We start from the raw sequence: 15,329 nt of genomic DNA, 5'->3' as shown, positions 1-15,329 counted from the left end.
TCTGCTGGTCTGGAACAACTCCTTCCCAGCCTCCTCTCTCCACCGCCCCCGCCCCCCCACCCCCAGTGCCCCAGCCACTCCCTCGGCTCCCAGCCCCGCACTCACGATCCCAGCACCTCCATGAAGATGAAGGTTTTCCGGATGTTGGTCGTCTGTTTCTTCCAGGAGCTGCAGTCATCTTCTTCTTCCATCCGACCCATCGCCTCCAGAGTTGAAGCTTCCGGGGATGCTTTGTTTGAGGAGGGGAAGAGAGGGTCAGCTCAGCTAGTTTCTCCAATACAATGAGATGAGTTGCAAAAATAATTTATATTTTTATTGATTTCAGAAAGGAAGGGAGAGGGAGATAGAAACATCAAGGATGAGCCGAGACCGGTTTGGCTCAATGGATAGAGCGTCGGCTTGGGGACTGAATGGACCCGGGTTCGATTCCGGTCAAGGGCATGTACCTTGGCTGCGGGCATATCCCCAGTAGGGGGTGTGCAAGAGGCAGCTGATCGATGACTCTCTCTCATCGATGTTTCTATCTCTCTATCTCTCTCCCTTCCTCTCTGTACAAAATCAATAAAATATATTTAAAATAAAAAAAAAATAAAATAAAAAAAAAGAAACATCAAGGATGAGAGAGAATCATAGATTGGCTGCCTCCTGTTCACCACCTCCATGGGGGATGGAGCCCATCGCCTGGGCATGTGCCCTGACCTGGAATCAAACCGTGACCTCCTGGTTCATAGGTTGACACTCAACCACTGAGCCATGCTGGCTGGGCTTTGAGTGCCTACTACATGCCCACTGTGCTTGCCACAAGTCCGAGTTCAGAGTCTAGTCTGTGGTGGGAACTCTATTTTGTGTATAGGCATAGATGAACTTGGCTTTATCCACCTGGGCTGAGCTAAGGCATTTCCTGTGTTACAGGATGATCTCCAAGGTGTTTATTCACATTGCTGAGTCAGCCTTTTCTATTATCCCAACTCTGCTACCTCTCCCAACCCTCAACCATTCCTATTCTCACATCTGTCCTACCTGCTATGGGTTAAACACATGGATGCTAGATGAATGAGCACTGCATTCCCTGCGCAACTCCCACAACATTTAGCACAGCACTGGGAAATAGTTATTCACTAGAAACTGAACTGAATTGGGTCCTGACTTTAATATCAGAGTCCTGGAGTTACCACAGGAATTCAACGGTTGACACTTATGCCATGTCAGGGGCTGGCTGTGTCCTGAAGGAAAACACAGCTTCCCCCGGGGCTGGCAGGCTTGAGGAGATGGATAACGAGCAAGTGAACTAACATGTGCACAGTGTGGGAAAACCACAGAAGAACAAAACCCGGGCTTGGAACAGAGACCAACAGAGCAGGTCTTCTTTAGAGAAAGGTCAGAGGCGGCCTCTCTGAGCAGGTCGTATTTCAGGTGAGATCAGAAGTTTGCGAAGAAGCCATTCAAACACAGAGTGTGGGAAGGGGCATTTTGGTAGAAGGACTAGAATGTGAAAGTCCTCAGGGGGGAGGGAGCCCAAAGGACTGAAGAGACGTGTAGCTGGAGTAGACTGAACTCTGCATGGCATGGCACAGTGGTGGGCAGGGAGAGGTGGGCATAGGCCAGACCTTAGAAGGCCTTACAGATTTCGTTAGATATTGGAATTTCTTCTTAGTGAGACTGGGAGACATTGAAGGATTTTTGGCAAGAGAGCTAAATAGATCACTGAGGTTTTAAAGAGCTCACTGCAGCTGCTCTGTGGAGAATGGAGCGGAGGGGCAGAGATTGACCCATGGAGAATAGGCAGAAACCTATGAGAGGGATGATAGGTAGGGACTATGGTGGCAGGGAAGGAGGGAAGTGGGTGGACCTGGGATATATTCCAGGGGTCCAGTTTTCTATGACACTAGGTGATGTGTTTAAGTTGGGGTAAGAGGAGTCTAGACTGACTCGTGTTTCTGGTAGGAACATCCTGGGTTGATGGTACCCTTTCTGAGGTCATGATTACTAGAGAGAATCATGTTCTTGGGGGAGTAGGGCTGGGACTCTCTACATGAAGAGGTCCTGAGTTTCTGTGAGTGGTGGGTGAGACACATTTCTGTCAGCACCTTTCTCCCAGAAACTTCTTGGGCCTGACCAAGAAAGAGGAAAGTTTGTCTAATGGCTGTATGTCTCAGGCAATGTCCCTCCTTCCTCATTTAAAAAAGTGCCAGTAAAATCCATCGGGTCTTCTAGCCAAGACTGGTTTGGCTCAATGAATAGAGCGTCGGCTTGGGGACTGAAGGGTCCCAAATTCAATTCCGGTCAAGGGCATGTATCTTGGTTGCGGGTATATCCCTAGTGGGGGGTGTGCAAGAGACAGCTAATCGATGACTCTCTCCCATCAATGTTTCTGGCTCTCTATCTCTTTCCCTTCCTCTCTGTACAAAATCAATAAAAAATATATATTTTTTAAAAAAAAAATCCATGGGGTCTTCTAATAATGATAGAAGAAAGAAAAAGTTTGTGCCTACACAATTTAGTATTAGATAAAGAACATAGGCTTGGAGGTCAACCTGAGTTTAAATCCTATCTCCACTAGTTACTGGTTAAATTGCCTTAATCAGGTTAATGACCTTGTTGAGTCCATTAACTCTTTTCTAAAATGGGGACAACACCTCTTCTGGTTATGGTGAACAATAAATCAAATGGTGTACATAGAGACTTAATATATTGTCTTATCTGTATTAAACAGTTGTAACAGAGATATTAGTTGGGGGATATTAAGTTGATGGTTTTTCATTCCTGTTCATCCCCATCTGGAGGACTTATGTCATAAAATAGGTTCTATAGCATAGAAGGAAACCTCTTGTGACATTAGACATAACTGTGAGGCTTAGACCCTGGGAATAAGGAGAATGTGACATAAGTGAGGTCCTTACTAGAGAAGACAAGGCATGGAAAGACTGCTACTTTGGGCCTGAGTGGATCCTGGGAAGGAGATGGGGAAACAGGGGGTGTATTTGTCAGAAGCACACACCTTTGCTAGCATCCATCCAGGAACAGATGGGTGGGCTTCCCAGGGCCCCACTGGTGGGAGACCCTAAGCCTAGGGGCTACTCTGGCTGCAGCCCCATCTGAGAGGTCAGAATGTATCTATGGGGCAGACTTAGAGGGAGAAGCTGAGCAAGACAGAGTTGCAAGATCTGCAGAAGTAGCCCAGGGCCACCTCATGGCAGCTGACCACCTCATGGCAGCTGACTGTGCATGTCTGTTCTCAGCCACATGCTTAGTAGCCTCATGTTGTTAGCCATTCTGGGAGTATTTATACCATGGAAACAGGCAAGTGCTACAAGCAGGTATTCCCCCACTCCTCCCTCCACCCTACAAGGATTAGTTGTTAAGCATTTATCAAAACACGAAAAAGCAAGCAAGCAAACAAAACATTTATCAGCTTCCCTCTGCCCATGGCCCTGGTGAGGGGATATATTGCTGCTAGAGGGGATGTCACGTGGGATCTGGATGAAAAGACTGACTATAATCAGGACCTTCAAGGGAGGGTGTCAGCATGACATTCCATAGGCCAGATGAGACCAGTCACACCTCAGAGGCCACTCGCCAGTTTCTGATGAGATCCCAGACAACTGGGATTTGAGATCCCTGGCAAGCCTGATGCCTCCCTCTCCCATACTAAAACTAGATTGAGTGCCTTCTAGTGGAAATGCCACCTTGAACTAGAACAGGAGGAGGCAAGGCCATCCAAGGCCGTGCTTTCCTGAGAGACACTTTATAAAGGGCTAAATGGGACTCTTTATTAAATCTGAGATGTTATAATGGACAAGTTCGAATGTGAAGTTTTCTATTTCCTTTTTTGCTGCCTGGCGGGGTAAGATTTTTTTCTTTTAAAGTATCTTTTTATTGATCTCAAAGAGGAAGAAAGAGGGAGAGAGAGACAGAAACATCAATAATGAGAGAGAATCATTTACTGACTGCCTTTTGTATGCCCACACTGGAGACTGAGCCCAAACGTGAGCATGTGCCCTGACCAGAATCAAACTGTGACCTCCTGGTTCATAGGTTGATTCTCAACCACTGAGCTGGGCATACGGTTTTATAAGAAATAATCTATAATTTCTTTGCACATTTTAGTATCGTGTGTACATTTGCAACGTGGCTATATAATTAAGAAAAAAACACCTTTGAAACAGCCGAGTGTAGATCTGGTGGCTCGTGCTGGCAACTTTGGGCTCATTTGTTGATTTGCTCTTTTTGGCTGTGGCAGCCCAGAGGGACCGCGGCACTGGCCAGGGGAGGCCTCACCCAGGACTTTGAGGACAGTCTGCAAGGTGGAGACAAATGAGCCCTCATTGGCAGAGACTACTCTGAGGAAGATGAAATATTACAAGAGGGCTATCTTTAGCCAGATAGGATTCTATAGTTTCTTAGCCCCAAATCTAGCAGCTTCCGCTTATCAGAGCGGTTGTCATCTGGGCTTGGGCCAAACGCTTCCTGCCGCGTAGACATACTGTAGCTGAGAAGTCTGGAAACACGTGGGAACAAAGGGTGGGTGTTGAAAGGAACCGGATCAACAGGGTCAGTGTGTGTGGGTCTCTTTCTCTGGCTCTTTCCCCTTCCAAAGAACCTGGCTGCAGACAGACACTGCGTTTCCAGGTAGGGAGCCAATCAAAAGCCCTCTTTCCACTTGTGGCCTTCAGCTGGGCAGCCATCACTCCCCCTGGTGGGCCCCCCGTGGAATGACGCTTGCTTGCTCTCCAGGAGGCATCACCACCTCATTAGCAGATCTGTACGCGCTGTTCCTTCTTTCCCATCTCTTTTAGATAGCTTCTTAAAACATCGTATTCTTAGCTTAAGCTGGGCTATAAGCAAACATCTTCCCCGCCCACCCCTCCTCCCATACACTCAATGCTAAGAATTTAGTTCCATCTTCAGAGCCACGTGAAAAAGTCCGGGCCAGATCTGAACCACTGCTTCATCCCGGCCCCTGCTTCCCCGCAGAGAAACCTCAAGGCCCTTTCAGAGGGAAATAAAACAAATTCCGAAAAGGTCGAAGCTTCGCTATTGCTCTCATTTGTTTCCAAAGTTCACCCCACCTCTCTGTTTCTACAGTAATCTCTATTGGGCTCCAAAGCCCCGCAGCAGCCACTGTAGGCTTCTCTGAGAATTAGAGCTGATTTCCTTAGGCAGCTCAGGAGAGCAGATGCTGGCATTCGGGGCTCACTGGGGCCTCTCCCTCCCCAACAGGGTCAGGCCCTTCAGCTTGTTCTGCAAAAATGGTCCCCGCAAAGGAAATGACCTCATTACCTGGGACCATCTTTGGGTTGTGGAGGTAACACCCCTTCATTCGACATGCATTCATGGATACCTCCTGTATACCCACTGGACTACATACAGACATTTTTTATGTCATGAGGTTACCCTGGGAAGTGCTTACAATCCAATTGAAAAGACCAAGCAGAGGCATGGAAGTAAATACCTAAGAACACAGACCAGTGGATGGGAGCTGGCCAATGCATGAGCACATTGGGTCAGGGCCAAAATGGTTCAGAGGCTGACAGTAGGCTGACTGCTTACATGTGGGTTTCTCTCACCAGAATGTGCATGCTTAAAGGGCAGGGGCCATGCATTCCTCATTTGGAATTTCTAGTCCCCGGTACTGAGACCCAGATATATTTAGGGTCTGGCCCATATCTGTTAAATGAGCGAGTGAGGAGCAGAGCCCCTGGGATGAGGGATGGGTGGGGAGGGGGGCTTGATCAGGGATCGCTCTGCACAGGAATTGGACTTCAGATGGGTGTTTAAGCAGGGGGCGGAGGTAGGGAGATGTAGCCTTGATATTGCTCTAGTGAGGAACAGCAGCAGGGCGCCCTGCACTCTGGGAAGGGCAGGCCGTAGGACTTCCTCTCTAAGCTCTCGCCATGAAGCATAGCAGCAGAGAGGGCAGAATCGACTTGCCTTCTTTGCCATCATCATCTCTTCTGGGACAGACAGCTGGGCTCTAAGTGCAGTTCTTGGTCCACAGAACCTTCCTGGGACTCTTGACGAACCCCCTGCCTCCCACTTGCCGACCATTCTATCTAGAGTCATCTTCCCTCCCCACCAAAGTTCCTCTATAATGCCAGCCTGAGCCGGCCTTCTGTAACACACCTGGCAATGGGAAACTTTCCTGTTGGTGTGTTTGAGCTCATAGCCTCACTAGAAATCAACTCCTTATGGACCAAGACCTGGTCCATCTCCTTGTCTCTCTTGGGCCTAGCTCAGCGCCTGGGTCCAGCTATTTCGTACTCAGTCGTAATTTTTTGGATGGTCTTCTTGATTTCTGGGGGGAAGCTTTCACAGCTGGGAGGAGACTCCAGAGGGAAAAGTTCTTCCTGAAGGCAGAACACATGATCTCGTGGGTGGCCACTGCCTCTGAGCAGGCCTTTCTGAGCTTCTGGGAACAGGCTGTGCGATCCAGCCTGGCTGCGTATGAGGTGCCGGTGAGAGATCTTGGGCTGGGAGCCCAGTAGGCAGGCGTCCTTCGCATGTTTCTTCCGTGGGTCGCCCCTGTCCTTCTCTCCTTCCCAGGCGCCCAGATAGAACTGGAAGGCAGATGAGCTTATCTTCGGTGGTCTCCTCACTGTCAATGTTGTCCTCCAACGGTGCCAGGCCATCTGTGGCCCCACATGGCCCTGGAGCCTCTCTCTGGACCTTCACTCCTGCCTGCCTTGCTCCATGTAACCTCCTGATCAAAAGTTTCCTATTTTGAGTCACAGCCACTTAGGATTCTGCTTTTTAAATCAATCAGCTAAGCTAATTGCTTATGAGTGTCGCCCCTCCTGACAAGATATCCCAGAGTCTTGGGGGCATCCGGTTTTAACCCAGAGGCATTCAATTGAATTCAACTCAATGCAATGTGTTACCCAATCCACAGTCCAGCTCCCAGTCTGGACACAATAAGCTAAGAGATGGGGACAAGGAAGGAGAGGATCTATGAACAGCCTTTAACCTCTGCAGCCTTCAACCCGCAGGTGATGGCAATCAGCTCCACCTACAGGAAGAGGCAGCCTGCCTCATCCCCCCTCTCCCCCCCCACCCCGGCTCTCCCCGGGGGCATGGTGAGCAGGCTCAGAGCCTTCCTGAGGGACCATATGGTCCTTTCAAGCATCGCATAGGAGGCAGGCCACCCTAAGACTGCCTTGTGTTTCCACGGTTTTCCATTCCTTTGGATTGTGACTCAGAAAGGCCTGCAGGTCTTGAGGGGGAGGTTATCAGTGGGATCATCTGTCATAAGAATGTGCTGCCTGCCCTGGCTTGCGTGGCTCTGTGATCACAGCGCCAGCCCACATATGCTCTGTGTGGGTTCAGCTCCCGGTCAAGGGCACATGCCAGGATTACAGGTTCGATCCCGGCCCTGATCCGGGTGTATATGGGAGGCAACAAATCAATGTCTCTTTCATATTAATATTTCTCTCTCTTTGTCTCTCTCTCTCTCATCTCCCCTTCCTTCCACTGTCTCTCAAAATCAATGGACAAATACCCTGTGGTAAGGATTAACAAAACAAAATGAAACAAAACAAAGAATGTGCTGTCTGCTTCCAAGATGGGGCACTGTGGTTATAAAGGGCCTGCAAGGCTAAAGCTGGGATGTTTAGTTGCCCAGGCCCCGCCATTTCCTGGACTCCAGCCCATATAAGACTTCCCATCACACTCTGGACTGAGCGGCACTAGAAGGAACTCAAGCTCTGGCTGCAGTCTTGACTTGGCACCGAGGAGCTGTGCAGCCCCAGGCAGATCACTGGACATCTCTGGGCTTCCACCTCTCCTCTTGGTGGAAAGAGATAGGAGTACATTAAGTTTCCCTGAGGTTTATTTTTTAGAATATTATTAGTCCCAGGAGATCCTGAGCAAAGTGGATGTTCTGCCTCTGCAGCAGGTATCTTTAATGATCCACATTAGCTTATTAAAAAGGTTCTGGGGACTCTTAAAGATACCTGCTTCATGCTATTTAACCTGGCATGCCCCAAATTTACCTGGCTGCGGAAGTCTTTCCTTCTATAACACCTACTAGCATCCAGGGGAATTTAGCATTGCTCAGAGCTTACTTTGGAAAACGGGGACTAGGCCATCTCTGCAGCTCTGTGATCCTCCATTTGTTAGAGCAATATGTGGATTTTCCAGGAGCCTGCTGTCATCCCTCAAAGACCTGTTTCCTCACCGAGTCACAGGCACGTGGCTGCATGGGTCTGTGTGAGCTGTCAGAACCTGCTTCCCATTCATGGGCTGCCACTCTATTGGCTGCTCTGCTGGCCAGAGCTCAGATCCCAGACCCTACAGCCTCCTGGGGACTGCTGGCTGGACAGACTGCCCAGCAGCACGGACTCCATCCCCAGCCCTCCCACCAATCCTGCCATCTCAAAGGCCAGCTCTGCTTGCCAGTTTCTGTTTGCAAAAGCACTGAGGAAGGACATTTCTCAATTGCCTCCTGCAGTTTATTTTAGGCTCAGACCCACATTGAAGTGTAACCAGATTCCTCCTGCTGCGGTGACAAGCTGGAATCCACGTGTTGCTCAAGGTGTACTGCCTGCCTCTCATCTAGGAAACGAGGAGCATTCCCCAGGACCTCATTAGGTGACACATAGAAGTCACTGGAGAGAGCGGGGGGGGGGGGGGGGGGAGGGCTACTTATTATTATTATTATTATTATTATTATTTGGAAGATTATTTTTATTGATTTCTCCAGAGAGGAAGGAGAGGGAAGGAGAGAGAGAGACATCGATGTGAGAGTGAGACATTGATTGGCTGCCTTCTGCACGACCCCTGCTGGGGACTGAGCCCAAAACCTGGGCATGTGCCCTGACTGGGAATCAAACTGGCAACCCCTTGGTCCCCAGCATGATGCCCAACCAACTGAGTCCCATTGGCCAAGGGAGCTACTTGTCCTTAATGTGCTTCTAGCTATAGTAGACCTCTGTGTCCTCACCTGCCAAAGGAAATAAGGAATAATAGACCTCTATTTCCTGGCATTCCTATGATGCACAGTCCATCAGTGGGCGTGAAAGCACCCGCACCCTCTCCCGGGCCCACACCGCAGGCACGTGGAGAGAGAGAGGGGGCGGGGGGGAGAGAGAGAGAGGAAGAGAAACAACTAACAATTTAAACAAGGATCTGAGTGCAGCACAGGCGCTGGGAATGCTATTTCCTCAGCTGGTCTTGGCTCCCACATGCCTCTCGCAGCATGAGCATCTCTTCTCACTGCGATTCCGAAGTGTTTCAAGATATATACATTCCCATACATCACGGCCCTGAAATACAAACCAGCCACTTCATCTGGTCCTCAACCAAGAAAACAGAACTCTGTGGCAACACTGTAGGAAACACTGCTGGTGTTGGATTTTTCTTTCTCCCCTCCCCCCCCCCCCCCCCCGCCCCCCATGGGCAATATGCTCATCTCCACCCCGGCCCCTTTCTAAGGAGCTTTCAAGGGTAATAGTTTTGCCTGTGCCTGCCACACGCTGCCTTCGAGCTTCACTCCCATGCAGGAGGCGGCTCTTTTGAACAGCCCTGGGGTGCTACTGATAGTACACCGCCCCAGCCAGGCCTTCTACTGCACCGTCCGCCTTCTGGAAGGTGAGAGAAGGGATCTCCCCCTGGGAAGGAGGCACAGAGGCAGCCTGGGCTGAGCTCACTTCTGCTGGGGCCAGAAGCTCTGTGTGACCAGCCTTCCCTCCGAGGACACCGGTTTGACAATCACCAAAGCCCCTGCGGCCCGCTGGCCCCCACGGACTGGCCTGGCGTTCCTTTTGGCAGCTGCTCAGCCCCAGCCCCTGCCATGGACCATGCAGGCAGGCGCGCCTGCAGTTGTAGTGCCGCACGCAGCTGCTCCACCAGTCTCATTCATCCTGCAGCTCATTCACTCCCGGCTCCCTCCGGCAGGCAGGCTGCGGCGGGGCCCTCGCAGGCACTCCGTGTGGCAATGTATTTATGGCCATGTGCGTGCGTGCGTGCCTGCCTGCGTGGGAGAGAGGGGGCGAGGGAGGCGCTCTCCTCTTGGAGAAGGATTCTTTTCGGTCCCACCCACAACCGCTCTGGTCCTGCCCGCCATCGCTTGGGTGGGGCACTGAGCTAGGCACTTCGGCATCATCTCCCTTTCATGCACACTCAGCCTTTCATGGTAGGTGTCATTTCACCCCACAGCTCGGATCCCGATGGGTTAAACATGGTAAGCAGAATGCTCCAAATCAAGCAGATGGCAAATGACCGCCCACTGGAGGCCAACAGGAGCCCCCTGGTCCCCCTACCACTCAACCTGTTGCCTCCTTTCCTGGTGGTGATGGTTGGGTCTCACGCCACGCTCATTCTTAGGATGCTTGCTTGCATTCCCAAACCTGGCTGCTCTCCCTCCTCCCCCCAAACACAGAGCTTGGATGATCTGGCAAAGGCTGCATCCCCAGAAAAACTCAAGAGTTCTTAGCACTGAGGCCGGGGCCCGAGGCATCGACCGTGAAGCCAGTGTCTGATCTGGCCCCAAACCTTTTCCCTAACCTGAAGCTTCTTTCCCAAAGTTCTGCCCCCTTTTCTAAAGAGTGCTCCCCCTCCAGCCCCCGCCCTCCTCCCACATACACCGTAGCCATCTGCAGCATCATGGAAAGGTCACGGATGATGTCAGAAGCTCTGGGTTCAAATGCTACTATCACCAAGCTTTGCAACTCCAGACAAACCGCTTAACCTCTCTGAGTCTCCGTCGTCTCATCTATAAAAGGAGAAATAATACTTGCTTCTCCAGCCCGCTGGACCTGTCCTAAAGACAATGAAGAGAAAGCACACCGTGCACTGGGGAGCGTGGTCCCACATCCAGGATTACTAAGCACTCTGTGTCAGGGCCTGCTGGGTCTCCCCTTTGGCCCTTGATAAGCTGAGGTCAGTGGCCCTGCTGGGGCCAGGCTCTGCCTCCAGCCTCTGGTCTGGGAAAGAGCATTTCCTTACCCAAGACGGAACCTGCTGGACCCTCTGGACTCTGCTCAGCCGTCTTTCTCATCATCAGTGTCTCTGGCTCCAGAGCAAGCACCCGGCCAGCCATGCACGGCAAGCAGACCAGCGCGAGCCCTGGCAGCGCCTCCGGGAGCCTCAGGGTTAAGGTTTGTGCGTCAAAGTTACGTGCAGCGAAGGGGCCACAGCGTGGATGGGGGTGGTGGGGGTGAATCCAGACCTCCTTTTAGCATCTTTAACCTGAGAACTGAACTGGGGAAGTTGGAAGACAGGAGGGAGGTGGGTGCATTCCCCAGGGGAAGGGGAAGGAGAGGTCTTGTGACTGAGAGCAATTCCTCACGCCTGCCCGCCCCGGGTGGCTGAGTTCTGCATCCTAAGCCGCCAAGGGCAGGAGCGGGAGCCGCCGGTCCCTGGACCCTGCCAGCGGGTGGCCCAGGCTGGTTTATCTTCCTTGGCTTTGCAGAGCCACAGGCTGTTCATAAATCTCCTTTTAACCCACTGGTCGCCCTAATCCTCACCACAACCCAGACAGGTAGGCAGACGGGCATCGCCCCGTTTGACAGAGAGGTGAAGAGATGAAGGCTGTGCAGGAGACAGGGGTGCAGCATGCTGGGGGTCCCCACACCCTATAGATGGACTGCCTTCAGGGGCATAGAGCCCTGAGGAGTGCCTCCCCCTGCCCATGCAGCCTGCAGCAGGCATTGAGGAGGGGCATAGACACACACGGGTCTCCCCGTTTTCTGCCCAGAGTGCGAAAGGTTCTCCCACGCAAGCCAACCCTGAAGTGGTGTCCAGAGGCAACTCCCCCACACACACACTGGGGTCCCACCCAGACCTCATTCAGACTTCTTTGCCAAGGCAGCGACAACTTACCCTGGCTACCACAAGAAATAGGCAACGCTGGACCTGAGGCTGAAATCAAACACCCAAGTTGCTCCCAGAAGTGGCTCTTCAAGCCCACTCTCTAAGAGCCACCTGCCTCCCACTAAACCAAAGACCCTCCTAAAATCAAGAAAAGAAGCAGGCTCATCTTACCCAGGGAGTCAGAAAGAATCCACGCTCCTGATGCTCCCACTCCAGCTCCTACAGGTCTGTGAGGATTAGCTGCTCCAGCGCCTTAACAATAAGCCGCATTAAAGGGGAGGAATGCAGGGGTTTTCTTTCCCAGGACCGTAACCAGGCAGCCTTAAAGGGGAGGAAAAGTAGCTAGGTGGCTTCTATCTCTCCTCTCTTTTCCTCTGCTCTCCCTCCCTCTGAGCAGCATTTAGTCTGGTCCAGAAAAATGCTTTTGCAAAGAGGTCCTTTTATTCTCTCTCTCTCTTTTTCTCTCTCTCTCTTTCAAAGTGTGTGTGTGTGTGTGTGTGTGTGTGTGTGTACACACATGCCTGTGTAAATGTGTTTGCATTGATGAGTGTGATGGAAAGAGAGAGAGGAAAAATAAAAGCATAACCAGAACATCAGATTAGAGGTTTCCATTGTCATGGATGGGGTGACAACCGAAACTCCAAGAGGCTTTCTAGGTCTGCCTGCCTCGGTTTCCCTCTTAACCACTCAGCTGCTGGGGTGTGTTGTCTAAAAACACCTACCTGAGCATTAGGGCTTCTATGTTGGCTGAAATGGAGAGACAAGAACCCTCAGTATTTGTCTGGCTTGACATCTCTGACAGAGAAATCCTTGGCTGTCCCAGAAGGGGACCTATGTTGAATGGTTCCATTGTCTCTATGTCTCCTTTCCTTCTTTCTAGAAGCACGGCATTCTGGTCCCCAAACCTGCCATTCTCTTCTCACTGCTAACTCATTAGACCCTAGGAGACCATTCCCCCTTTGGAAACTCTGCTCCCTCACACTCCCCTCTTGTTCCTGCCCTTAACCAGGCTTCCCGGTCTTCATCTCAGCTTCTCTTCGCTGCTTCTTCATGGAAAGTCCTTGAACTTTTCTGCCCTCTTACTTCTTCTTCTCTACTCTCCCCTTAATGTGAATGCAGAGTCTTCCGATGGATGTCCCAAACCAATACCCCCATCTGGGTCATCCACCTTCATCTCAACATCAAAATGGCCGCTGCCATCCACAAACAAAGCTGAGTGTGCCATAGTCTCCTTCAAAACCCCCCCCCCCCATTCTTCCCAGCGAGGCGACCTGCTTCCATCTTCCCAAACACACACATGCTTCCTTTGGCCACGTGGTCCCATTCATTGCCCTTCAGATAGAGTCAGCTGTTCTGCTCTTTCAATTGCTCCTTCGAATTAGCTTTGGAGTTGTGCCTTTTTATTTTATATCATTTAGGTGTTTTTTGTTTGTTTGGTTGGTTGGTTTTTGTTTTGTTTTGTAAATATAGTCTCCTAACTCATCCTATACAGCTCTCTTTGGTTCTTAATGGTGTTTTTTTTTCCTGCCTTGAATTCTAGTTTGTGTTTCCATGGCTTAGATTCTCTGGGTATAGCATCCCAACCAGCCGCTGTCCTCCTCCTGTTTGAACACTGGACAGCAGAGTTTAGTTACAGCCTGAGGCAGTCCAGTAATGCCCATGGACATTAACAAGGGTTAGAAAGTTTATCTGTAGGTTGCTGAATTCCACCTCTGACATTTTTAGCACACACACACACACACACACACATACACACACTATTCCTTAAATATTTATCAAGCACTGCCTGGGTACTACTAGGTATTGGGGATATGAAACCAGACCCAGACTCTATACTCACAGAACTTCAACTGTCCAAGCACACAAGTCAGTTCATTCAGTGGGGGCAGTTCTTTCTCACCTCACTTTGGTCTGCATTGTCTTTTATATTTAATTAGATCTTGAGATTGAGCTTTTTCCGTAGCCAAATGACAAGATGTAATGAGGTGCCAGGGTTGAAAAAAAGGGAAGGGAAAGTGATCTTCATCATTCATTCATTCATTCATTCATCCATTCATTCATTGTAGTTATTAAGTCCCTCCCATGTCCTAGGCAATATGCTAGGCTCTGAACATAGAGTAATAAACAAGACAGGCACAGTCTTGCTCTAATGACTCTTACGTTCTAGCAGTGTTGTCAGATTTTAAACAAATACAGGTAATTATCATTGTGATAAGTGCTCTGAAGAGGGCATTATGAAAACACACGTTACGGGAACTGTACCTAGCCCCGAGGAAGTGACTTTCCAATGGAATCAGAAGGAAAAAGCATCAGGCACAGGAAAAGTCAGAGAAACAAAAGAACAGCATATGTAAAGGTCCTGGGGTGGACAGGAGCCATGCCTCTTAGAGAGACGAAGAGAAACACACTGCGGTTGTACAGTGAGAGCATGGGGGAGAGAAGCCCCAAGTGCAACCGATGAGGTGGGGAAGGAACAAATTGTGCACAGCCTTGAAAGGATGACAGGAAGGCTAACAAGAGGTGCCACCCAAAATCAAACAGCACTTATTTCATAAAACTTTCCAATCTGAACACATTCCAACTTGAATTTGGATAACAGGATGGAGTAGGCACAGGCCGTGGCGGTAGGAGGGTGGGAATAGAAAACACGGGACAATAGAGACAGGCTGGCACTCCGGCATGAATCAATGTATGACTTGCTACTTTAGCACTTATTTGTTTTAAAAATAAGTCTCCAGATTTCTAGTACTTCCAAGAATAGACACTGCTGTGTCTTGGTGTGCATTGTTCCTGCAGCTTGCGATGTGCTCATCTTTTTATTTGAGCCGGACCCGTAAGCACTGTCCTCTCTCGAGTCCCCTTTCCTGGGCCCATAAGCAGATGGATGACCTTCTCTGTTCTCCCCAAGCCCCTCGCTGCAACGGTGTCACCCTGCTCCCCTGGGGTGGAAACCGGTCTGACACAGGTCAGGGTGGCCTGAGAGTGACAAGCTCTCTAAGACAGAAACCACGTCTCTATTGTCTGGAGACTATCCTATCGCCAGGCAGAGAGCAGGGTTCCCAAAGATCTACACAATTAAAGGGCTGACTCAACCCTAGGAGGAGAACTTACTGGTGTGTCCTGATTTTGACACCACTGATAGCAGAAGGAGGAGGAGTTGAGCACTTTGATAATAGGCTCTGCATGGGCTGCCCCCTGTACACAGAATAGGTAACAGCCCATCCCCCCTGATTTGTGTTGCATCTTCCAATTTTTTCATATATATATATATATATATATATATATATATATATATATATATTATTGATTTTTTACAAAGAGGAAGGGAGAGAAATAGAGATTAGAAACATCGATGAGAGAGAATCACCGATCAGCCACCCCCTGCACACTCCTCACTGGGGATGTGCCCACAACCAAAGTACATAGCCTTGATAGGAATCAAACCTGGGACCCTTCAGTCCACAGGCTGACGCTCTATCCACTGAGCCAAACCGGTTTTGGCCTAATTTCTTTAGAGTCTG

General features: G+C 50.1%; 1 protein-coding gene across 2 annotated transcripts in view; it reads right to left on the bottom strand.

Annotated features, from left to right (window-relative positions):
* CAMK1G (calcium/calmodulin dependent protein kinase IG) overlaps positions 1-12,184 on the bottom strand; it is a 30,525-nt gene extending 18,341 nt beyond the window's left edge. The window contains exons 1-2 of one of the 2 annotated variants that reach the window (XM_036442199.2): positions 11,980-12,184; positions 106-229 (exon numbers count right to left, since the gene is read on the bottom strand). In XM_036442199.2, coding sequence (XP_036298092.1) covers positions 106-200 — 95 coding nt within the window. In that variant the 5' untranslated portion in view covers positions 201-229; positions 11,980-12,184. Of the gene's footprint in view, positions 1-105; positions 230-10,941; positions 11,235-11,979 lie in introns of those variants that run through there. The other variant, XM_036442198.2, reaches the window with a different exon arrangement.
* Positions 12,185-15,329: the final 3,145 nt, after the last annotated feature.

Source organism: Pipistrellus kuhlii, unplaced genomic scaffold, assembly GCF_014108245.1.
Source record: "Pipistrellus kuhlii isolate mPipKuh1 unplaced genomic scaffold, mPipKuh1.p scaffold_m20_p_18, whole genome shotgun sequence".
Taxonomy (NCBI): domain Eukaryota; kingdom Metazoa; phylum Chordata; class Mammalia; order Chiroptera; family Vespertilionidae; genus Pipistrellus; species Pipistrellus kuhlii.
This window is presented reverse-complemented; position numbering and strand designations above follow the sequence as displayed.